We start from the raw sequence: 25,988 nt of genomic DNA, 5'->3' as shown, positions 1-25,988 counted from the left end.
GAGCATCAATAACTGCTTGGCATCTCCTACCCATTGAAGCGATGAGATGACGAATCACATCCTGTGGAATGGCTGTCCACTCAGCCTGCAAAGCTGCTACAAGCTGAGGTAGAGTCTGCGGTTGAGGTTGTCGCCGTCGCAGACGTCGGTCCAACTTGTCCCAAAGATGTTCGATGGGGTTTAAATCTTGTGATCTGGAGGGCCAGGGAAGAACGTTGATGTTGTGGTGTCTCAAGAAGACAGTGATGAGTCGGGCTGTGTGAGGACGGGCGTTGTCATGTTGAAAAACGTCGTTGACGTTCACCATGATGGATTGCACACGGGGCCTAAGAATCTCGTCGACGGTTGCGTACGGTCTGATCGAAAATCCTACGCAGCCCTGGTATGGTTGAGGCAGTAGACGTCCCAGTGGTGGTCCTATCCCGAAGGTGTCGTAACCGGATGTAGCGATCTTGTGCGGGCGCGGTCACACGAAGTCTGCCAGATCGTGGACGGTCACAAGTTAATCCATGTTGTTGGTGACAATTTCATAGCCTTGTGATGTTGCTTGGGTGGACATTCACAGCTCTGGCAACATCTGATCGAGATTCGTCTGCTTCCAATCTACCAATGGCGTTGTTGCGTTGTGCTTCAATCAGTCTTGGTGTAACTGTATTGCGTGTAGGTGGCTTAACACTGAGCTATGGAAACCGAGAACCCGTCACTTTTATAGGGATTTTGCACATGTTGCACTTGCAGAACATGCAGATCTCTCAAACAAATTTATTGGACACGAATGCGTTTTGGCGAAAATTCCGATGTTTTCCTCCGTTTTCAAAGTGCACAACTTTTATTGTCATTTTGGTCTGACAATCAGTGCCTTAACACGTGTAACATCACATACTCTGAGCTTGTAACGTTATTACATATATTTCTCTTTAAAATAACAAACCCTTTTGCGTTTCTCTTTTTGAATAGTATATTTCTGACGTACGTGTCTCTGTTACAAATACACATGTTCGCTTTCTAACCAACGACAACAACCTTCCCTCTCTAAACTGCAACATTCAGCTTTCCATTTAGCAATTACACTTCTGTAGGTGTAATTTATTACCTCTCCCTCGTTTTAAGTCAAGAAGTTTTTCTCTGTTCGTAAACTTACTTTATGAAGCTTATTAAATTACTTTTTAATCCAATAACTAGTGAACTAATCTCGAAGCGTTGAATGATAACTTTGTGTTTTACAGTAATTCATTTTGCTTGCTTGTTTTTGAATTTTGCATAAACCTACACGAGGGCTATCTGCGCTAGCTTTCCTTATTTTAGCAGCGTAAGACTGGAGAGAAGGCAGGTAGTCATCACCAACTCTTTTTACTAACGAATAGTGGGATTGATTGTTAAGCTATAACATTCCCACGGCAGAAAGGGCGAGCATGTTTGGTATGACAAGGATTCGAACCCGCAACACTCAAATTAGGACCCGAGCGCCCTAACCCTCTTGCCATACCGAGTGTAATTCATTTTTAAAGCTATTTCTTCTAAATAGTACTTTAGTGTCTAACAGTAGTGCTGGATGATAGTTTCTAAAACGTAGGACTGAAAGAATTTGTTTTCTTTGTTATTGCAAATATCATAGCCGAATCATCACTAAAGTGTTATTTTTTTACAGAAAAAAAGGATGATGAAGCTTTAGAAAACACATTTTCCAAATTGTATAATAATTGGACTCAGAAGATTTCATATGAACTCTACGAAATTAGAAAATAGTTCGTTTATTACTAGATAAACGTCAGCTGAATTTTAGCAAGCTGTGTTGTCGTTGTTGTAGTTTCAAGGTTTAGGTATATGTGTTGTCTGGCTCATCATAGGTATGAAATGTATCCTCTTTATTAGGCCCGGCATGGTCAGGACGCTGAATTCGTAACCTGAGGATTACGGGTTCGAATCCCCATCACACCAAACATGCTGGCCCTTTCAGTCGTGGGTACGTTATAATATTAACTGTTAATCTCACTATTCGTTGATAAAGAAGTGGTCCAAAATAATCAGTGATGACGAGAAACCCACTTGTTGAGAAATATATATGCAAAAAACGGCTCGTTTGGGCTGAGAAAACACTTTACATAGAAGAGCGAACAACGTTTCGACCTTCTATGTAAAGTGTTTTCTCAGCCCAAACGAGCCGTTTTTGCATATATAAGTGGTCCAAAAGTTGGAATGGGTGGTCATGTAGAGCTAGCTGCTTTCCCTATGGTCTTATACTGCTAAATTAGGGACGGCTAGCGCAGATAGCTCTCGTGTAGCTTTGCGCGAAAATACAAAACAAACAATAAAATTTTATCTTTATTTTCGTTATCCATTTAGGACAAACATAACAGTAAGTCTCGTGAATGGAAATTATGGACTCGAGATGGTGGGGTATTGGGGTTATGTGCCCCCCAATTTTGGCACGGGAACGAAGTATCTCAGTTGATGAAGAATACGGGCTTGTGTACAACTATTACTTGTAGTTTTAACTTTGATTTCACTGGTTACAAAAAGAGAACGCCCCCTCTCGTCGATACTCCCCTAAATTCATATATATATATATTCAGTCATATATGTGTGTGTTTTCATATAGCAAAACCACATCGGGCTATCAGCTGAATCCACCGAGGGGAATCGAACCCCTGATTTTACTGCTGTAAATCCGTAGAGTTACTGCTTTAATAGCGGGGGCTGGTCTTATATGCTCAGCTTAGAATTTTCTTAAACAACTCTTATACATTTTTAATATATATACATATACATGTATTATCAATTTCCCACCAATGGTAAGAAGTAATTTGTATGTTGGTATTTTATATACAAATTGCTACTATTTCAAACAAGACCTAATAACCAGCATGATTGTACAACGTATAAATAAAGTTTACTTTATTATATGTATGTATTGTTGTCGATTTGTGTTAATTCATTATGAAACCTTGGTATAACTCGTTCAGTTTACAGTTCAATCTATTTTAACACAATATTTTTGTTTTAAACTCATCAAAAGCCAGGTAAAGGACAAACAGACATTTAAAAAAAATATATACAGCAACGAAAACGATAAAACACAGTTCTTATACTTATCTTATAAAGTTGATTATTCGTTGAACTGGATTCAGATGGAAATAAGTGGTTAAGATAGATCACTCATTGAAATACGATTTGTTTACTTTCTTTATAATTTAGTTTATTATCACAGATAGGTTATGTACAAACGCACTGATTTATTGAATCGAAAGTCGTTACAACTACTGTATTTTAAAATATGTATTTTAAATCGTTTCTATTTCAAAAAAATGTCCATTTAAAATTCTTGCTGAGAGTTCTTGGGTGATGAAGAGACGAGAGTGTTTCTCAACATTTCTAAATGCTCCAGCGTAGCAGTACGTTGTTCAACCTCAAGTCAATGTGAAAACACTGATATATATCCACTGAAGAAAAGCACTGACACGTGTGTACACTCCTGGAAAACTATGGACACCGCACTGAGCTCTAACGGACACAATACCGACAAGTGTCCAGTATCCATCATTAGTGGTCATCAAAAGTGGTCCTCCAGAATCTCCCTGAATGTACGAAAAGTGAAAAATTAAGAAAAGTAGTAACTATTACATAAGTTCTTTCTTTTCATCAACTCTTTTAGTTAATAATATTCTTTCTCGTAAACTACTTTTATAAGAATACTTTATTTTCAAATATCAATTCGACTGATAGTAGAAAATACGATTTTTTACTCATTAGGGAAAGTTAGCTTGTAGTCTAAAGACACAGTTTTACTAATTCATGACAACTATCCCCGAAGTTTGTTGTAAACAGTGTAACAGATTTACTGTTATATATTTATTTTAATGTCTGTGCTTGTTTTAGTTAAATGCATATCTTTAGAAATACGTGAAACTTATATTGTTAAATGTGTATTGTGTCTCGCCTATTCTCTATATTTGTAGAAGATTCTCGAACGTGAGAATCAACAATGTACGATGTGTATGTAAAATACTAGTGATTGCCAGTATTACTGCCCACTGAACTTTCTGGAACCTCACCTTAGTATTTATAAATAGACGCGCGAAGAGACATAATTTTCTGTGGGTTAAGGTGTTCGGTTCGTAATCTGAGGGTCGCGGGTTCGAATGCCCGTCGCACCAAACATGCTCGCCCTTTCAGCCATGCGGGTGTTATAATGTGACGGTCAATCTCGTTATTCTATGGTAAAAGAGTAGCCCAAGAGTTGGTGGTGGGTGGCGATGACTAGCTGCCTTCCCTCTAGTCTTACACTGCTAAATTAGGTAAAAACATGCTTTTTTTTTACAACATAAACACAGTTTATCCAACTGTTATCTGCTAGCGCAGATAACCCTCGAGTAGCTTTGCGCAAAATTAAAAAAAAAGAAAAAGAATTTTCTTGGTCTGCTACATTTAGTATAGTATAAACCTCGGAAGTTGCGACTGTAATAAACGCTTATTAATCAGGAAAACTACAGATATTTGAACAAAAACGTTTATAGATTTTAAACATTACAAACAGTTTATTTTCAGTAAATTAACTTCGGACGCTAGTATTTCTACAAGGACATTACATATATTCGTCAGAGAAAAGTCAGCTTGTAAACCACGTAAGGCCAGCCAAGAATAGAGCTAGTTAGCTTCCATGTCAAGTTAATTGTTCCTGTGTATCGACATAGACTTAATTACTTTATTGTAAACCGTTGGTAAAGTATTCTGTTCCAGATAAAATAGAAGACTCACTGTTGTTTGTAAGTTTGTAAAACTTTTGTAGATATATCATTATTTGTAATAACTGTTATTATAAACTGTTTTGTTGTTTGTATATTAAAATATACTTGTGTTAAGAAAGAAAACAGTGTATATCAATCATAAATTTGATACATATTAACATTCAATTAACTTCTAAATCAAAATTAAAATTTCTTGGTATTTGTAATCGTAATACGTAACAAAATAAATCGGAGGCTCGTCCGAAATAAGTTATAATACGTAACAACGCTCAGTGTTGGAGCACTGTTATCACACGTGGTTGAAATCTGTTGTGAGCACTCAGCGTTAGATTATTGATATCACACGTACTTGAAGTCTATTGTGAACACTCATTGTTCAAGTACCTGTGATATTAATACTTCAGCACTGAGTGTTCACAATAGTCTTCAAGTAGATGTTACATTCATTCTTCAAGTCTGTTGTGAGCACTCAGTGTTGGAGTATTGATATCACATCTGCTTGAAGTCTGTTGTGAACACTAAGTGTTGGAGTATTAATATTACATAGTTACAATAACTGTTCCTGGAATAAAAGTTGTGTTCATCAAACATGTGGAAACAAGACACCAAACAGTGTTTAAAAAGTGGGATGTTCCTATAAGTGTTAATATTTTTGTTTTAATATCTACAGGCAGAAATGATAACGTCGGTTAATAAAGATTCTGTTTCTCAGGGAAAGAAAAAAAAAGTTGTGTAAGTTTATAAGTTGAAGAGCTTAGTTAGTATACTGAATTCAAACATGATACTGACATTATAGTCAAACTGTCATCAGAGTGCTTTATTTGTAGCCCTCCAGTGCCTCAGCGGTATGTCTGCGGACTTACAAAGCTAAAGTCCGGGTTTCGATACCCGTGGTGAGCAGAGCACAGATAATCCTTCGTGTAGCTTTGTGCTTAATTCAAAACAACAACAACAACTTTATTTGTAATTTCGCTGCAACATAACCGAGATAGCCCAACCAGTTGACTTTCTGCACTGACAAAACTAAGTGTTTTGTCTCTGAGACTCCAGACGTGATAGTTAACTTTCATTTAGAATTTCAGATTCAGATTGGTAGAAACAATAAACTTCACAATATCTTTTGTAAAAGACAAAACCGAAACTAAAACCTGTTAACCTGTATCATAGGAGTGTGTGTTTTGCTTATAGCAAAGCCACATCGGGCTATCTGCCGTGTCCACCGAGGGGAATCGAACCCGTGATTTGAGTGTTGTAAATCCGTATCATAGGGTAGAAATAAAATATTAGAAGTGTTTAAAACCTGATTCGTTTTATTAAGTTTTTTTAAAAAATAATTTTTTATAACATTTCGCCATTTCCACTGAAATAAAGGAAACTTCAAACACTTATTGGCTTAAATTCATACGACACGAACATTTATAATAACACACCCAGAACAGAGATTGATGAAAGCAACTTGGTGAGCTGTTATCCTCGTGTCTATTAACTCAGTTTTCTGTAATTTCAAATACTAGCGGCCTAGCTCATCATACATTTTAATATATTAAATCATCTTAGACAGAAAAAAAGTTATACTTAATGAAGGCTTACGCGTAGCACGAAACAACTATATTTCTTTGAAAAACACGTTGGATGTACGAAATGTTCTGGAAATCAGTGTAGGTAATTACTGGCGTGGTTACAGGTAGGTTAAAACGAACTAAGTAAGCTTTCTTGCTGTTCGCTAACGCTATGTATTAGCAATGCAACTAAACTACACATTGCACATACTAAAGCTTTTTACAACTGTAATTCAGAAGTTACAAACGCATATATTTGTATTTGCATCGAGCTTTTGATTTGCAAATTCTGAGACTTCCAGCATGTATAGGAAACGACCTACGAATTTTCGAAATTATACCTACGTTATGAGAAACTTTGTGTTCTGTACCAAAGCACTTACTTGGCATGCATCCAGGCTTTCGTTTCCCAAAGTTCCTGCACATAGGAAATCATCGGTCAGTCCTTGGGGTAGCTTGTTATTGTAATCACGCGAACCTTCGTAAGCGTTCTCACACGCAGTGTTCGAAATCACTAGAATCTTTCCCTCCTGTAGTACAGTACCACCTTCAAATATATCGTTATTTGACATTTTAGATGTAAAATATGCAAAATTTAAAGACAGTAAAATCTTCAAGACATTCTAACTGTTCTAAAAACTATATTTTCATTCAAATTCGTAACATATTGAACTCGCAAATTGCTATTATTTTGTATACAACGTAACGCATGCGTCGTAGAATTTGGACACCTTACATAAAATATTAATCAACAGGCTGTACCCACTCCTTTAAATTATTCTACGAATCTATTTCTATATCTACTCTAGCGACATCCACAGGGGCTAAGTAGTTATATTAAAATGACTTTGGCGCTTCCCCACGTCATTACAATCCATATCGCCATGTTTAATTCTGCTCTATCTGAATTTCACTACGGCGTTACATAGGTCATCATACGGTGTAATATAAATAACCTCCAGTTTCTTATGGTTTGCACCAGTTGAACAGAAGAAATGTGTGTACACGACTTGTGTTGCTTTTGTAGACTAAAATCCTTTTTAGTTATATTGCGTGCTGTTGTCTAGGTGACGTTAACAGCATTTGTCATTAATCTTTGCGTATTACAAAACACCGCACTTTACTTACCAAGACTGGAGTACGACTTGTTGAAGGTCTCGCTCTGGATAGTCTTTGTGCTCCAAGTTGATCTATGTTCCTTTGCTTTCAAATACCATTAAATACAAGGAAAACCTCCATCTTCAAAATTCTATATTCTTGATCAAAATCTATGTCTCATGCTATTCTATAAACTAAAACCTTATACTTTAGTTTCTACCTTATGTTTATAGAAAGGTGAACAGTGTCACTATAATTTAACAAAAGCTATATTTGTGGACAATAACAGCGGTCAAGTAAAACGAGGTTATTACTGACTAAATACTTTTATTTACATTCGATATTGCAAAAGTTATCGTGTCTATAAAGTGTCCATAAACTAATAATTCGTTTTGAGTGTCCATAATCTAAGTACTCAAACATGCATTATGACAGTCAGGTGATACATATTAAACATAGATGCTAAGTTAAAACAATAGTTGCATTTGCACTACCGAAACCGTGCATATTGTAACCCTAAGTGATTGTAAATACATCTTAGCTATTTTGTGTATTTAGTCATACTTTGAACTTTATGAATTTTGCTATAGACACAAAACAAAGTACCTACAACTATCTAACAACAAACACTACATTTATCTGACTAAACATAAACGCTTGGCCTGGCATGGCGTGCGACTCGTAATCTGAGGGTTGCGGGTTCGCATCCCCTTCGCACCAAACATGCTCGCCCTTTCAGCCGTGGGGGCGTTATAATGTGACAGTCAATCCCGCTATTTGTTGGTAAAAGAGTAGCCCAAGAGTTGACGGTGGGTGGTGATGACTAGCTGCCTTCCCTCTTGCTAAATTAGGAATGGCTAGCACAGATAGCCTTCGAGTAGCTTTGTGTGAAATTCAAAAAACAAACAAAACAAACAAACATTAACGCTTAAGAATTGGTTAGTACGATACGATTCATGTAAATTTACGTATTTTTCATACCACGGTTTACTTTCCAAATATCTATGATTGCCCTTCTTCAGTTAAGGGTGTTCCACATGATGTATGCTTTCTTGTTGTCTCTACACTGTGAAGGAACTATTGAGTGAATGAAATACGTACGTAAACCACAGTATTATATCCAGTACTGATAAAGTTTCTCTCTAATTGCCAAGGCTCATCAGACCGGCTGGAATGCGAGAGATATAGTAGCGGTCGAGACACTATTTATATTATTAATTATTTGTACAACAGTTTATTCGGTGAGAGTTAAGTTACATAAGTGAACTGCAACTTTTATCATTATACATCAAAATTAGGCTTAGGATTTTTATAACCATTAATAGTCTTGTTTTCAATTTTGCACAAAACTACACGAGGGCTCTATGTTCTTAATTTTGCAGTGTAAGACAAGAGGGAAGGGCCAGCATGTTTGGTGTGACGGGGATTCAAACCTGCGACCTTTAGGTTACGACTCGAGCGCCCTAATCACCTGGCTATGGCGGGTCCCATGAGCGTCAAATTATTTCTTTACCTTATCACCAAATAGTTTATTATTTATTTGTTGATTTTAGTTAAAGTGGCTTTATTTCAGAAAAAACTGGCAAATCAGTGAGCTAGTCCTGTTGAGGGTCAAATGTCCACAGGGTCAACGGGACAAAACTACATTAGTAATTATAAACTTAAGAGTTTAAAACAGAGAATAATGTAATAAATTCCCGTAACTTTTTTCCTTTTTTTTTGCACTGTTCTAACGACAACCTCCGGTCAATAATTTAACCTGCTGGGCTACTGACTTGATATTTACCTAGAAGGTAGAGTTCTCATTGACCTTTCATAGGTTGTGTATGTGTGTTTTCTTATAGCAAAGCCACATCAGGCTATCTGCTGAGTCTACCGAAGGGAATCGAACACCTGATTTTAGCGTTGTAAATCCGTAGACTTGGCGCTGTACCAGCGGGGAACCACACACAGGTTTTGACCCTGACATTGGCTCCGAGAGATAATAGACTAGGATCGCTTTAGTCCACTAAATCTTTCTACCACATTTGGTTTCTAATTTCAAAATACATCCAGTCAAACTGTTAGTGTCTAGTGATATACAAGGACTGCGCGCTTCCCGAACAAAAATAAAATATTTCATTCACTGCAGTGGAGCTCTGGTGTCCGTCTAATTTCATCTACTTTACGTATCATAGCAACATCTGTCCTTAGCAACTAATTGGTCAATCCTTCGCCAAACTACTCCATCTACTTTAATCTCGCTCGTTAAAATAATATTTTGGACTCATTTAGTTACTGATAAATAGATTTTGGATTTGCAATACAGTGGAGTTATCAAATAGTTAATGTAATAAATGATACAGTTGACATTATGTACCACAACCTTCTTAAGTTATTTCGTCCCAGTTACAATAGAATGTTTATGAATGTGATATTTTCCCGGGCAAAAAAAAAAATCAGCCATTTATGTTCTTGAGAAAAATTACAGTTTGTTTGTTGCTATACAGATAGATCCTAACTGTCTGTCTGTGCTGTACCCACCACGATGAGGTAGAAATTGTGCAAAACGAATGAAAAGATATGTTAAAAGTATAAAAAAAATGTTTTTCTTTTATATCCGGTATTTGTTTCACTTACACACACTCAGACCGACTCTGGCTTGTCTTAGTCACAAACCTCGCACCAATGAATTCTGTTGGTTTTCACCAGCTATGTAACAGTGGTAAAAGTTATCTTTTGTAACTTACCATACTCTTGACCCCAGCCAGTGACAATAACGTCTTTTCCTGTCAAACTCTTTCCAACCGTTTCTTCAGCCAGCAAGCAGGCTGGCTGAATGAACTTCGTGTAGTTCACTGGCTTCTCCAAGTATAGCAAAGCAATGTCATTGTAGTTCATACCTTCGATGTATTGGGCATGTACACGAATTCCTTTAACTTGGAAATATTGTGATATTGATCCATCATTGTCATTGTTTAGGTTTAACTCACTAAGCCTAACGGTGTATATCTTCGGATTTCTAGAAATAAATGTGCATTATTGACTTTTCAATGTTTATGGTTTAGTTCCTATTAATATACACCTCTGTATATTAATAACATGGACACATATAACTCAGACAAAACTAACGTATAGAAAAAAAAAACATGCAATAGGAAAGACCGGAAAACGTAGAAAAATAATGAAGGAAATGTTTTGAACAGGCAAAAACTCTTCTATAACAAAAACGTTATTATTATTATTTGCAACGTTTCGTGAAAAAGCCCTTCATCAGGTAGTTTAAACCACGTTATATATAGACAAAAAAAAGACTTAGATGTAAGCCTTTTTTTCTGTATAAAGTTTTTATCATAGTCGTGAGTTTTTAGCAATTGTGAACAATTTTTTTATTATTTCAAAACTGATGTATTTCGAATACTTAAAAGTGTGCACAACTTGTTATCTTATGAATTAACATGAAAATTAAAACAGTTATGTGCTTGAAGCAGCCTCAACCTAATTCAGCAAAACATACCAACAAAGGGTAGGTTTTTAAGGCATATTTTTAAATTCGTTACCACAAAACAAATTTATTCTACTTATAGATTTTTCGAAAACAAACAATTTACCAAACTATAAGGTTTTTGGAAAGCAATGACTTGTACCAGATAATCCCGAAGTTCTTATAACTTCTATATTAGAAGTAAAACCAAAAGAGGTTCAGCATGACAAGGTGGTTAAGGAACTCGACTCGTAATGTGAAGGTCGCAGGTTCGAATCCTTGTTTGTTTGTTTTGAATTTAGCGCAAAGCTGCTCGAGGGCTATCTGCGCTAGCCATCCCTAATTTAGCAGTGTAAGACTAGAGGGAAGGCAGCTAGTCATCACCACCCACCACCAGCACTTGGGCTACTCTTTCACCAACGAATAGTGGGATTGACTGTCACATTATAACGCCCCCACGGCTGAAAGGGCGAGCATGTTTGGTGCGACCGGGATTCAAACCCGTGACCCTCGGATTAGGAGTCGAACGCCTTAACACGCTTCGCCATGCCGGGCCGGTTCGAAACCTCGTCACACCAAACATGCTCGCCCTTTCAGCCATGGGAGCGTTATAAGTGATGATCAATCCCACTATTCGTTGGTAAAAGAGTAGCCCAAGAGTTGGCGGTAGGTGGTGATGACAAGTTGCCTTCTTTCTAGTCTTACACGGGACGGCTAGCGCAAATAGCCCTCGTGTAGTCTTGCGCGAAATTCTAATCAAACCAAAGCAGTTTTATTAAGCAATATATATATATATATATATATATATATATATAGGTGTTATTGGATAATTACGATGAAGAATAACGTATTTTTATTTACATCCGCTCCTTCGGTTTCGAATTTAACAACACCTATATTTTTTCATTTTTTAACTTTATTAAATTAATCGTTATCACTTGTTAGTAGGCGGGAATTTTCCAGGAAATGCGATCTGACCCTATTCCTGACAAGCACAGGAAACTATAAAGGTCGTTAGTTTTAAATGCTAAAGGTCACCTCTTCCTTAAGATGTTGAAAAGATTAGAAAATGAATCCAGGTCTACCGAAATCCAAATACGGCTCTTGAGGTTTTGTTGCACCTTTGTGATACTTGTTTCCGATTTGCTGCAGTGGTCACAGTTTCTCTATTAACCACATACTCTATTGGAAAGTTTTGGATTGACGTGATGCGTAAAGTTTAATTACAACAGTCATGAGCAATGCGTTCTGACTTCCAGACATCAGATATGAATGCTTGCCCTAATTTGATTATAGCATAGATGTATTTTTAAGCATTATTTTATGTTACTTCCATTAGCGTAACAGTTTTGAGACGGCTTGACTATGTAGTAGAAAAATCTTTATTATAAATGTGCGACGTTTCGACAAGGTCTCTCCGATACGGGGAGTTTATAGAGATACATTAGTATATACAGGGTGTTCGGAAAGTCACTGTGCAGTTTTGAAAGCAGCGATAATAGCATTCATTCAGTCTATTTCAAGCCAGCAACTGATAGCGGTGTTTAGAAACAAAAGGATCAGGCCTGTATTGATGCCAACGGGGGTCATTTTCAACATTGTTTATAATTGTCATTCATATTTACCTCCTGTATTCTATATTGAAACATGTCTGTTAATGAATACAGTGACTTTCCGAACACCCTGTATATATAACAAAGATATCACATGCCCCCGATGTTTTGATTTAGGATGGGTCTGTTTTCTTCAATTAAGATAGCTTATTTTATTCTACATTTATTGACGTTGGGTTCTTTGTTTAAAATTAAAGTGTTTTGTTCACTGTAGTTTTTGTTAGTTGTAATGGTGGTAAATATGGACGGGCTTCTTTTTTTACTCTGTTCAGTGAATCTGTTTTCCAATTTTATACCTGTTTTTCCGACTTAAAGTTTGAGACAGTTATTGTATATTATTTTATAAATGACGCTGATATTGCGTTAAAACTGAGAAAACCACAACAACATGAAATACCATAAAACAAATTTATCTTGTCAACAACAGACCAGATCGACAGCTAAACGACGCTAAACCTAATCTTGTCAATAACAGATCAGATCGATAGCTAAACCACGCTAAACTACAACTTTTGAGCAAAGAAAGGCCTCAGGTTCGTCGACAGCAACGAGACTGTTCCCTATTTAATGTTAAAACTACTCTAGAAGAGAAGTGATTCACACCATAAAGGCTCCGCATGGCCAAAGGGCTAGGGTGCTCAACTAGTAATTTGAGGGTCGCGGGTTCGAATCCCTATTGCATTAAACATTCTCTTTTCAGCCTTGGTGGTGTTATAATGTTACAGTCAATCCTACTATTCGTTGGTAAAAAGTCGCCCAAGTGTTGGCGGTGAGTGGTGATGACTAGCTGCCTTTCCTCTAGTCTTACACTGCTAAATTAGGGACGGCTAGTGCAGATAACCTTCATGTAGCTTTGCGTGAAATTCAAAACAAACAAACTTTTCTTAAAACCTCGACATTATAAGATCCTACACATATTTCAAAACTAAAACTCACCGGAAAATCACTCGCACAGGTCTCTATTATCCCCTGGAATTTCAGCCATGAATAAAAAAAAATTGATAAATCAAAAACATCTTACACATACAGCTTCAAACTTTATTCAACTGAGTACATAAATGAAGAAATCAATTCTATAAAACATTATAGAATTCCTGTAGTCTTACACTGCTAAATTAGGGACAGCAAGAGCAGTTGGTCATCGTGTAGCTTTGCACGAAATTTAAAATAAATCAAACCAAACCATTACAGAATTAACATCAAGAAATTTCTACTAAACACTGTCGAAACATTTCCTTTTCCATAAAACCATGAGAGCAAAAGCCTCAAAATTCAACTCACACAAAATACACCAAACAGCAACACAACATTACATTAACCATTTATTCCTGAAAGAAGCTCAAAAACAAACATAAAATTTCTGTCGACGTAAAATTTACCCCAGAAACCTTAAAATAAACTAAAATAATTATTAAATGAAAATTATAAAAAAAAAAATACACGATTCCAATTTCATTTATAAAACGACATGCAAAAAGAGCCGAGACTTTTATATCGGAGAAACAAGTAGAAAATTGGAAGTCAGATTCTCTGAACATAATTTAAAAAAAAAAGCTCTCATGTTCACCACCATTGCAGCTGAAATAAAAATACAGTATATCCACACAAAACACTTTACTTTTAAGCAAAGAACCTAATACTAATAAACGCAAAATAAAATAAGTTTTCTTAACTGAAGAAAACACTGCTATTCTAAATCAACACGCCAGAGTCTCAAGATACTTATGTAAGATTGTGAAGCAATATCCGGGACATGTGATCTCTTTGTTCGTTTGTTTGTTTTGAATTTTGCGCAAAGGTACACGAGGGCTATCTGCGCTAGCCGTCTCTAATTCAGCAGTGTAAAATTTGAGAGAAAGCAGCTAGTCATCACCACCAACCGCCAACTCTTGGGCTATTCTTTTCTTGACGAATAGTGGGACTGACCGTACATTATAACATCCACACGACTGAAAGGGCGACATGTTTGGTGTAACGGGAATTCGCACCTGCGACCCTCTTTGTTTTATACTGCATATGCATATATACTAATGTAGTTCTGTAAACTAGTTGCACCTGAAATTGAAATAATCTTGTTGAAACGTCATACGTTTATAATATTTTTCTTCACTACATGATCAAGCCGTTTCAAAACTATTATTTTATTTAAAGTGGGTTCCTTGTTATCAAGTTTCCATTACCATAATTAGGAGTTTCTGTAAGTTATTTACTTTTTTATATTATTTTACGGTCGGTTAATAACGAGTGTCCATCTCTTTAGTTTGTAGTTAATCTGTTAGTTGAATTTTTGCTTAGACTCTTCTTCCAAAAAGAGTAATTTCGTAAGATTTCAGTCTAAACGCCGCAGCATTGCACACCAACAGACCTCATGGCTACGTATTTAAGGCACTCGACTCGTAAACCGAAGGTCGCGGGTTCCATTTCCCGTCACACCAAACACTCTAAGACTACAGGGAAGGCAGTTAGTCATCACCACCCACCGCCAACTTTTGGGCTATTCTTTTGCCAACGAATAGTGGGATTGACCATTACATAATAACGTCCCCACAGCGACCCTTAGATTATGAGTCAAGCACCTTAATCACCTGGCTATGCCGGGCCATATGTTGTAGTATTCGAGTCGAGAAGCTTGAAAGAAATGCCAAAGCAATTGTGTCACTTCTTGTTCAAAGCAGCCCATTTCACAATAGAGATGTGGTCAAGATTTTTACTGTATGAATTTGGTACATTTAATGCATTACATTCAATTATGATCTTTAATTTTTGCTTCTAAAGAAAACTATGTTTCACATCAAAAAATTAAGAAGTATCTTAAAAACAGTTTAATTACGAAATACTTCTCTAATTCAGACTTAAGGACTTATTATAACCTCAGTGTAAACCGGAAGTTGGATGGTGTGCATCAAGAAACAGCAAGAAACTTAAAGAACAGCAATATCTTTATTCTTTGCACTGTACTGTCGCTCGTTTTCTCGATGTTGAGAAGGCTTTCGACAATGTATGGCATAATGGTCTCCTGTTTCAAATGAAAGAAATGGAACTACCGCGGGGAATTATTCGTTGGCTATCAGACTTTCTGGAAAACAGAATATGCAAAGTCAATCTTGAAGAGACCTTCTCAGAGTGTTTTACTCCAGAAGCAAGCGTCCCTGAAGGAGGGATGGTTAGTCCTATCATATTCATTATGTACGTGAGCAATATGCCTCTGAAAGATTCAAATAATGGATACTCCTCAGAGTTCACTGATGATGTGGCAGTCTGGAAAAGTGCACCAACACCAACAATAGCAGCCACAAACATACAACCACAATTAAATAGAATAAGTGAATATTGCCAAAAATACAGAATCAAAATAAGCACAACTAAAACACAACTAGTAGTATTCACAAAACTAACTAAACACAAGAAAGCACAACCAGCAGACAATATTTTAAACATATATAAAACATACATTTGACCTGTAATTGACTATGCAGCCCCTGCACGGATAAATGCAAAAAACAAAACTGATGCAAGCCAAACTATAAACAATACAACATACACTACTTACAACAGCTTATAAAGTACCCAGAACAACATCATCAGAATTTATGCATAAATATGCACACATAGCAACAATAGCAGATAGACTCCTACATAGTACAATAAATTATTTTGACAAAAATTGGAGAAAAAACGAACTATTAAGCGAAATAGACAGATACAGTATACATGATGAGGTTAGACCTAAACACCTTTCTCCAGTGAATATATACTTCCAAATAAAACAAAAAGTCCATCTATAAACTACACTCCACATTAGGTTAGGAATTAACTAATAAGCATTGAAAGGGTTTTATGTAAATGTTTTATGGTTAATACCTATCTAATGATAGTACAAATTGTTATGGAACTATAAAGAGATGTGATATATTTACACCAAGTGTATGTGTAGATAGTGCATGGACATTGCCCTGAAAGGGGCCTGAGTAAGTGGTGGTTACTCTGGCCTTCGTGCACCATATATAAATACACTTGACAGTTGTAAAACAAATACAAAAAAAAAAGGAGGAAGAGATCGACGAAACCTGACCCTCCGGGATATATAAACATAAATACCCAAATACCCATAAGAGAAAGAGTGTCTGTGTAGTTTCCACTGTAGATGGATATGTTAGTATTGTATATCATGGGAGACAAGCCAAAATGCTGAATATTTTACTTTCAGTCCTTGATTTGTAGAATTTTGTTGTGGTCGAGTTTTTTCCAAATTCAACTACTCCATTAATGACATAGGGGTTTATTCTACAAAATATTTCAATTTTTAAGTATAAGAGAAAATGTACCACATTTTTTTGCATTTCGAATACTACGTTAGCATGTCTAGTCTGGATTAGTCAACTCGTTTAGAAGGTGGGTCCACAGACAGAACTTTTTTCTTTATAGCGGGTAGTAACCGCACCTGTGTAGTTGTATAACACATATGTGAAGAACGCCTGTACCGCAGTTTTTCTATTCAGCTCCGTCTCGGCAAAGCTGGATAATTAATTATATTACTGGAAGTTTTCGAAAAAGCTGATTTTATAATTATTTTTTTTACCATTCAAAATATTGTTACCATATTTCAGTACTGTATGTATAAATCAAAATAGAACCCCACTGGATCAGCGGTAAGTTTAAGAAGTTACAAGTCCAGAGTTAGATTACCGTGGTGAACAGACTACATATAGTCTATTGTGTAAATTTGGGTTAATGCAAACAAGGAAAAATATGTAGAGTCTAGATTGGTGTGTTCTTATATATAGGTTTGGCATGGCTAGGTGGTTAAGACGTTCGACTCGTAATTCGAGGGTTGCGGGTTCGAATCCTCGTCGCACCAAACATGCTCGCCCTTTCAAACGTGGTGGCGTAATAATGTTACGGTCAACCCCTCTATTAGATGGTAAAAGAATAGCCCAAGAGTTGGCGGTGGATAGTGATGACCAGCTGCCTTCCCTCTTGTCTTACACTGCTCAGTTAGGGACGACTAACGCAGATAGCCCTCGTGTAGCTTTGCGCGTAATTCAAAACAAACAAACAATCTTTTATATATATATATATATTTAATTCAGCAAAATCAATTGTTGATATGTTTTCGTAAAAAAACAAACACAACACAAATTTTTAAAAGTGTTATAATACAACTCATTCACTTCTATATGAATATTTATATAGATATGTAAAGTAAAATTGTATACTTACACGATGCCAATAAAGCAGTGGGCGGCAGAGACAACAAGCCGATGATCTATAAGGGTTCCTCCACATAAAAACTGTTTTTTTCCAGATTTCTCTATGAAAATGGCAGCCTATATAAAATTATGGAAATCGTGGCTTTGAGAAGATTCTGTGTCAACAGTATAGAAACATTGCAAAGAATGTGAAGCAATATAGAAAGAGCAAAAATTAAAAAAGATTGCACGGACAAAACTCAAATTTTGGTTTTTAGTTCTTTTGGTGACTTTCTTTGAAAAAGTAAAAACCCACTTCAAGAAAGGTTAATTTTGTCAAGCTAATTGTCGTCGACATTTTAGAATCTTTTCATGAGAATCACGCACCACATAAAGTTATTTTATATGTTAACAACAAGCTATCAAGATACATCACTGTTAATGTGTCCCTCAGGTCATAATGTTAGCAACAACATGAAAGGTACATCACTGTTAATGTTTCACTGAAATCGTACTGTTAGCAACAACCTGACAAGCTACATCAATGTTAATGTGTCTCTCATGTCATAATGTTAGCAACAACCTGACAAGCTACACCAATGTTAATGTGTCACTCAGTTCATAATGTTAGCGTTAGGTTGACAAGCTACATCACTGTTAACGCGTCACTAAGATCATAATGTTAGCACCAACCTGACAAGCTACATCACTGTTAAAGTGTCAGTCAGGTCATAATGTTAGCTTTAGGTTGACAAGCTACATCGCTGTTAATAGTTATCAGCTCCTCAGGAAAGTGCATGAAGTAAATAACTAATTTCCACATGTATTTCCCAAGTCAGTTATATTCTATTATTTCTTTAATGTTAACTTCATTAATTGAATTGGTTAAAGTGTTTATTACATACATATATAATATTTATTTTTATTGCTCTTACATGATTGTGATTTATTATTTTAAGGGTATTATTTTTCACTGTTAGTTAATGAACTGAAATCATAAGGCAGATGGCAGCACTGTCTCTGCAAGGTCGGCTGAAACTATTCATTGAAATGGTATTTTTAAATATCTCCTCAATAGTCCTTCAGAACTTTATAACACTGTATAGTGTTTCCTTTTATAAGAATATCTATGTAATATCTGAGTCACAAGTTATGGGAATATCTGTAAATATCATGGGAAAAGTTTGAATTTCTTGATCTTTATTACGTGATAATTCAAAACCGAAAACAACGGTGTCAACGTATTTCACTGAGGTGACATAGATTCAGACAGAGCATGTATTTTTATAAGAATTATTAAGCAGTATAATTTTTAAAGTCATAATTCTAGTGTAAACGATGATATCATTACCACTTGAAATTAACTGTCGCATAGAAATGTGGGGTTCCTTTAAAACGTTTCAGTACAGGGTAAAATAGAATATATTATACTTGTTTCAAAAACCTACAGAAAAAAATGACCATAAATATTATAATAAAACCTGAATACACCTACTAAAAATCCTGTGCAGGACTTTATCCTATATTTATGATGATTCTCGAAAGAGAATGAAAGATTTTTTTCAGTTTTTTTCGTCTCTAATTGCCAAGTTTCTCTTCGAAGCTATTCAAGCACAGAAGTTTACAGCAAAAACGGTTAAGTACCATGCGTTTACAAGAACGGTTATGTATCCTGTGTTTACAACAAGAACGGTTATGTATCCTGTGTTTACAACAAGAACGGTTATGTATCCTGCGTGTACAACAAAAACGGTTATGTATCCTGCGCCAAAATCTATGCAAATGATATAGGGCGATATCTAAGTTGATTCTTGAAAGTTTAAATTTCTACTATCTGAAAATTTCCAAGTTCTTATATACCACTATCAATATATACGGTAACGCAGTGCATGTTGTCAGTACATTAACCAACCAAACCACTATCAATATATACAGTAACGCAGTGCATGGTTGTCAGTACATTAACCAACCATACCACTATCAATATATACAGTAACACAGTGCATGTTGTCAGTACATTAACCAACCATACCACTATCAATATATACAGTAACGCAGTGCAGGTTGTCAGTACATTAACCAACCATACCACTATCAATATATACAGTAACGCAGTGCAGGTTGTCAGTACATTAACCAACCATACCACTATCAATATATACAGTAACGCAGTGCAGGTTGTCAGTACATTAACTAACCATACCACTATCAATATATACAGTGACACAGTGCATGTTGTCAGTACATTAACTAACCATACCACTATCAATATATACAGTAACGCAGTGCATGTTGTTAGTACATTAACTAACCATACCACTATCAATATATACAGTAACGCAGTGCATGTTGTCAGTACATTAACTAACCATACCACTATCAATATATACAGTAACGCAGTGCATGTTGTCAGTACATTAACCAACCATACCACTATCAATATATACAGTAACGCAGTGCATGTTGTCAGTACATTAACCAACCATACCACTATCAATATATACAGTAACGCAGTGCATGTTGTCAGTACATTAACTAACCATACCACTATCAATATATACAGTAACGCAGTGCATGTTGTCAGTACATTAACTAACCATACCACTATCAATATATACAGTAACGCAGTGCATGTTGTTAGTACATTAACTAACCATACCACTATCAATATATACAGTAACGCAGTGCATGTTGTCAGTACATTAACCAACCATACCACTATCAATATATACAGTAACGCAGTTGTCACGCAGTGCATGTTGTCAGTACATTAACTAACCATACCACTATCAATATATACAGTAACGCAGTGCATGTTGTCAGTACATTAACTAACCATACCACTATCAATATATACAGTAACGCAGTGCATGTTGTCAGTACATTAACCAACCATACCACTATCAATATATACAGTAACGCAGTGCATGTTGTCAGTACATTAACCAACCATACCACTATCAATATATACAGTGACACAGTGCATGTTGTCAGTACATTAACCAACCATACCACTATCAATATATACAGTGACACAGTGTAATTAGTCAGTACATTAACCAACTACACCACTGTTAATACGCAAATACAACTAACGAAGAAACACCCGTAGGTCTTGTCAGAGACATCAGCTACTAAAATAGTTGTTTTGTAATAATTATTTCTCAAATATTTATACCTTTAAAGTAATTAAAATAACCATTATGTTTTTACTTACTATTTATTGGACAGTTATTTAAAAATCGAGCTTTATAATCAAAGTTCCTTAAGTTATCTAAAAACTAGGTAACTAATGGATGGTTCCTTTAATTGTTCTAACTTTGATTTATAGCTCTAAATTATTAGTTTTATCACTATTTATGGTAATTTGTTTGAAACTCAATGTTTGATTTTTCCAACAACTTAGTTTATTACACGTTAAGATTTAAGAGGGTGACAGATATATGTACAGAAGAACAGACACAGTTTCGTACAAACATGTGTCTGTACAGTTTATGTTATCGTCGCTATCTTGAGTTCAAGGGCGTACAGTTTCTGCTTGTTTGTTGAACAAACTGCTTACTTTTAGTCCTTTAAAGTTTAAGGTGCGTGACCTTGTTGCCTTATTCGTGTAACCTTGCAAAGGACAGACGATATAGCGCAGACGTCAAACCGTAACTAGTGTTATCGGAAACAGAGAGCTTAAAGCTACCGATTCGAATATTTATATTTACAACAGTGCTTCCCAACCAGGGGTGTGAGATAGCGTTCCAGGGGGTGCGAGATAACATTTCAGTTTTTTTTTTGTGTGTGTTTATATTAAGGGTACTGTCCTATATATTCAAAAATTGAGCCACGATTTGAAAAACTCGAAAGAAATAAACATGAACAAAAGAGTCATTAAATTTAAATTGGTTTATGAACATTTGAACATTTCAAATTCAAAGAAATTTCATTTCATGCATGGATGAAAATTTATTTTTTGTAGGCCATGTAGGGTTTATGCAACTTTTAGTTTGTTGTAATGTTTTTTCTTTTCCAAATCTTTTGTTTTTGTTTATATATCATTAAAAACTAATTATAAAATTTTGTTTTGGCCACCTTCAGCGTTATTCTTAAATAAATAATTACTGTGAGGGGTGCGAGAACATATTAAAATTTTTTATAGGTGCGGGGCATGAAAGAGGTTGGGAACCACTGATTTACAAGGATATATTTTTTAGGAAATCAACAACAGCTGTTCCTTTTTTTAAATAATGTTTTAACGTTGCATATGGATCTTGTCGTTGTTGCTATCTCAGACGATTTTGTATAAAACGTAATTTAACCTTAACTTACTCAACTGAAAGAAACAAATAACTATAAAATAATACAATACACAATTGTTCTAACTTAATTTTAGAGTTATCTTCTTTTGATAATTCAAACAGGTAATTATTTATATAAAAAAAACACATACTAATATACAGCTTTAACTATTTGTTGTTCTGAATAATTGGATTATCGAATATTTTATTTAAACTTAGCGTGGTAAGACTGTTCGTGAATAAGCCAGGTACTATGATACAACGTTGGTTGCTTTAAATTTGTGCATTCGTGAGCGAAACCTACAACAAATTTCTTACTCAATCGTACTACGCGGAGTTCATTTAATTTATTGCTTTCTTGTACTAGCCCAATAGATCAGCTGTGATTCTGTAGGATTACAACGCTAAGAATATAATTTTAATACCTGTTGTGGGCATATCACAAACCGGCCATTGTGTAGCTTTGTGCCTAACAGCAGCTAAACCAAGTCCTTCTACTAATACATCTTGCAATCACGTAAAATGTCAACCTTCGTGGTTCATCGCGATAACTTTTGCGTAAATAATGACAACAAAACTAACATTTCTAAAAACATTATTAAATCATATTTAATTAATAAAGAATTCTTTGGCTTATTAAAAATATTCCTTAGTTAACAGTTTCATGAGACATCTGAATATATTCTAGATGACGAGAAACCCACTTGAAACAAATATGTATCTCAGAACGGTTGGTTTGTTTGATTTGCAGTGTTCAAAAACATGTGACGGTTTTTTTTTTGTTCATTGAATCTAGTTTCCATTTTTCTGCTTGTTTCTCCAATACAGAAGTTGTAGCAGTTGTTGCATTGTATTTTATAAATAATGTTGATGTTGTGTTTGTCAGTGTAGTTTTTACACACTATGGACTTTAGTTTTGTACCTGGTTTTGAATAAATTTGGTATTAACTGGAATGTCATATTTTGTTACTAGTTTTTGCCAAATGTTGGTTATTTTTCTGCTGATATCGGGAATATATGGTATGCAGCAATACAAGGTTTTGTAGTGTGTTGTATTTTAGAAATTATTATTGTTTGTTTGTTTTGACCCAGGTGTGTGTGCGTATTTTTTCAACGATTGTTTTTGTAGTAAATTTGTTGATGTTGATGAAGTGTTGTTTTATTTGGTTGATTTCATTGTTAATTTTATCAGGTGAACACAGTTTTGTAGCTGTGTTTATTTGGTTTATTAACATGTTGAGTTTTTGTTTTGTTTCATGTACTGAGTCCCAGGGAATGTATAATCCGGTATGGATCATTTTTCTGTGGATTTCTGTTTTGAATTGTGTGTCGGATCTTGTGGTCTTGAGGTTTAAAATTCTATTTGATTAGTTTTTCCTATTCACAGGTGAACTTAATGTTAAGATGTATCGAGTTAACGTGATTGAAAAACCTAAGTGTGTGTTCTGTAGATGTGAATCCAGCAGTTGTATCATCAACATACCTGTACCAATATAGTGGTGGGTGTAAGGCTGAATTGATCGTTTGTGATTCAGTCTGTGTTATAAAAATGTTGACTAGAACTGGTGACGTGGGATTTCCATACTTTAGCCATTTATTTGCAGGTACGTTTGGTTATTGAATATAAAGTTAGTTTTGGTGGTAGTGAATTCTATAAGGGTTGCTAATTGGTTGCTGGGAATGTGTATAAATGGGTTGGGGTCTTGGATATAATGTTCTAAGGTTATCTTGCAGGCTTCAGTTGTTGGAACTTCTGTGAAGAGAGAGATTACATCAAAACTAGCCATTAAGGCTTTATGATTTAGTTTATTAAGAACAGATTTAAAGTTAAGAGTCTTTGAAAAAGGAGTCGACTAATGTTACATATTTAGAAAATGTCCACGCTATATACTGCTGCATACCATATGTTCCAGACATCAACGAAAAAATAACCAACATTTGGAAAAACTTATAACAAACCACAACATTCTAGTAAACACCATCAAAAATCAGGTACAAAATTGAAGTCCAAACTATGTAAAAACTACACTGACAAATACAACACCAACATAATCTATAAAATACAATGCAACAACTGTCATGACTTCTATATTGGAGAAACAAGCAGAAAAATGGAAACTAGATTCAAAGAACAAAAAAAAAACCTTCACACGTTTTCGAACATTGCAAATCAAACAAACACAGCATAACCATAAAAAACACTTAGATATTAAGTAGGGAAACAAATATAAACAAACACAAAATCAAAGAAGCCCTACTTATACAGCAACTAAAACCAAAATTAAACCAATATAAAGGATCACCTTTATACCTATATTAATTAATAACCTAACATTCACACGCAACGCCCCCTACAATCCCGTACCCGTTTACACTCTCGCTCCTAAGACATGTGTCCGACAACGGTTACTTGCAAACTCTTTCTTTCTTAACCTTAAGATGACCGAGGAAGGTCGAAACGTTGTTCTCACCTTATCAATAAAAGTGTTAATACCCATACCAGCCGTTCTGAGATACATCTGAACATATATTTCACAGGAAAGGGAACTATAATGTCTGAAATAACGTACTAAGACAGAATAAATGACATATAACTACTGATGAAATAACGTGCCACAACAGAGTATCGTTTGTTTGTTTTGAATTTCGCACAAAGCTACTCGAGGGCTATCTGTCCCTAATTTAGCAGTGTAAGACTAGAGGGAAGGCAGCTAATCATCACTACCCACCGCCAACTCTTAGGCTACTCTTTTACCAACGAATAGTGGGATTGACCGTCAAATTATAACGCCCCCACGGCTGAAAGGGCGAGCACGTTTGGCGCGACCGGGATGCGAACCCGCGACCCTCAGAATACGGTCACACGCCTTAACACGCTTGGCCATGCTGGGCCTCACAACAGAGTAAATAGCATACAAATACTGATGAAATAAAGTACTTTAACAGAATAAATAACATACAACTATGGCTGAAATAACGTATTACAACAGAGTAAATAACATACAACTGCGGATGATTTGTTTCTCTCTTTGTTATCATATTATGTACAAAGGTACACAAACAACTATCTGACTGATACATTTTCTAGTGATGGGCAACTACGGATGGAATAACAATGTGATTGGCACATTTAGAAAAACAATTTTTGTGCTTTATAACTATTAGGTGATACAGCAACAAGAAAGTCATGTTTTGAAACTTAAATAATATATATATAGAAATTTGGTATACAATTTATGTTTCCATTTCTACATAATTTTATAATTAATTACACTTATTTCGATATTGCTTAAATAAATAAATAAATCATAAAAAAAAGTTTGTAATTTTGTTGTAAATCTAATAATTACAACATGATTATAAAAAAATACCGGATTGACTCTCATATATACATTTTTTTCCAGTCAACAGTAAAATATTTATTCTCTGTGCTGAGATAAACTAGTCACTCTATTGTGGCATATTATTCACAAGACATATGAAACGACATAACTAAACTTATATTGATCCCGGAATTTGTAAGAATTTGTTTGTGGTTAAGCACAAAGCTGCCAAATACGGGTATCGACACCGCGTTTTTTGCGTTGTAAGTCCTTAGACGTATCGATGTGCTAATTGTTGGGGTGGGGCAAAAGTTTGTTACTAAATACATTTTACTTCTTACCATCCAAGGCCAAGGTTTTCCTTTTGCCGGTTTAGGTTTAGAATCTTGGGTACGAAACTCTTCTGCTGAAATTTTCGTTGAAACTCTGGCACATCCTACGTAGTTCAAAAATATAGTACCGATTTTATTCGAAAACGACAGTAAAAAAACAAGAAAACTTAAGTATGTTCAAACAAAATTAGTATTATAAAACTTAATATTACATACCAAAGTTAAGAACTTATACATCTATTGTTCTGCAGGTCAATATCTACAATAAACAGCAAATTCAGGAAGGCTTTAGCAAAGAATACATCGGACATAAACAGCAAAAAAAATACTGAAGATTTTAATTTGTACAAAAGAGCTAAATATATAAGAGACTCATGCTA

At 35.3% G+C, this 25,988-nt stretch overlaps 1 protein-coding gene across 7 annotated transcripts in view; it reads right to left on the bottom strand.

Annotated features, from left to right (window-relative positions):
- Positions 1 to 3,170: 3,170 nt before the first annotated feature.
- LOC143238973 (venom protease-like) overlaps positions 3,171 to 25,988 on the bottom strand; it is a 35,681-nt gene continuing 12,863 nt past the window's right edge. For 5 of the 7 annotated variants that reach the window (XM_076479652.1, XM_076479655.1, XM_076479654.1 and 2 more), the window contains 6 exons: positions 25,618 to 25,712; positions 17,699 to 17,805; positions 10,132 to 10,403; positions 7,433 to 7,507; positions 6,688 to 6,851; positions 3,171 to 3,575 (listed from right to left, as the gene is read on the bottom strand). In XM_076479652.1, coding sequence (XP_076335767.1) covers positions 3,408 to 3,575; positions 6,688 to 6,851; positions 7,433 to 7,507; positions 10,132 to 10,403; positions 17,699 to 17,805; positions 25,618 to 25,712 — 881 coding nt within the window. In that variant the 3' untranslated portion in view covers positions 3,171 to 3,407. The remainder of the gene's footprint in view (positions 3,576 to 6,687; positions 6,852 to 7,432; positions 7,508 to 10,131; positions 10,404 to 17,698; positions 17,806 to 25,617; positions 25,713 to 25,988) is intronic. The other 2 variants (XM_076479653.1, XM_076479658.1) reach the window with 1 other exon arrangement.

Source organism: Tachypleus tridentatus, chromosome 13 (genome assembly GCF_004210375.1).
Source record: "Tachypleus tridentatus isolate NWPU-2018 chromosome 13, ASM421037v1, whole genome shotgun sequence".
Taxonomy (NCBI): Eukaryota; Metazoa; Arthropoda; class Merostomata; order Xiphosura; family Limulidae; genus Tachypleus; species Tachypleus tridentatus.
The sequence above is the reverse complement of the archived record's forward strand: the minus strand, read 5'-3'. Positions and strand labels throughout refer to the sequence as shown.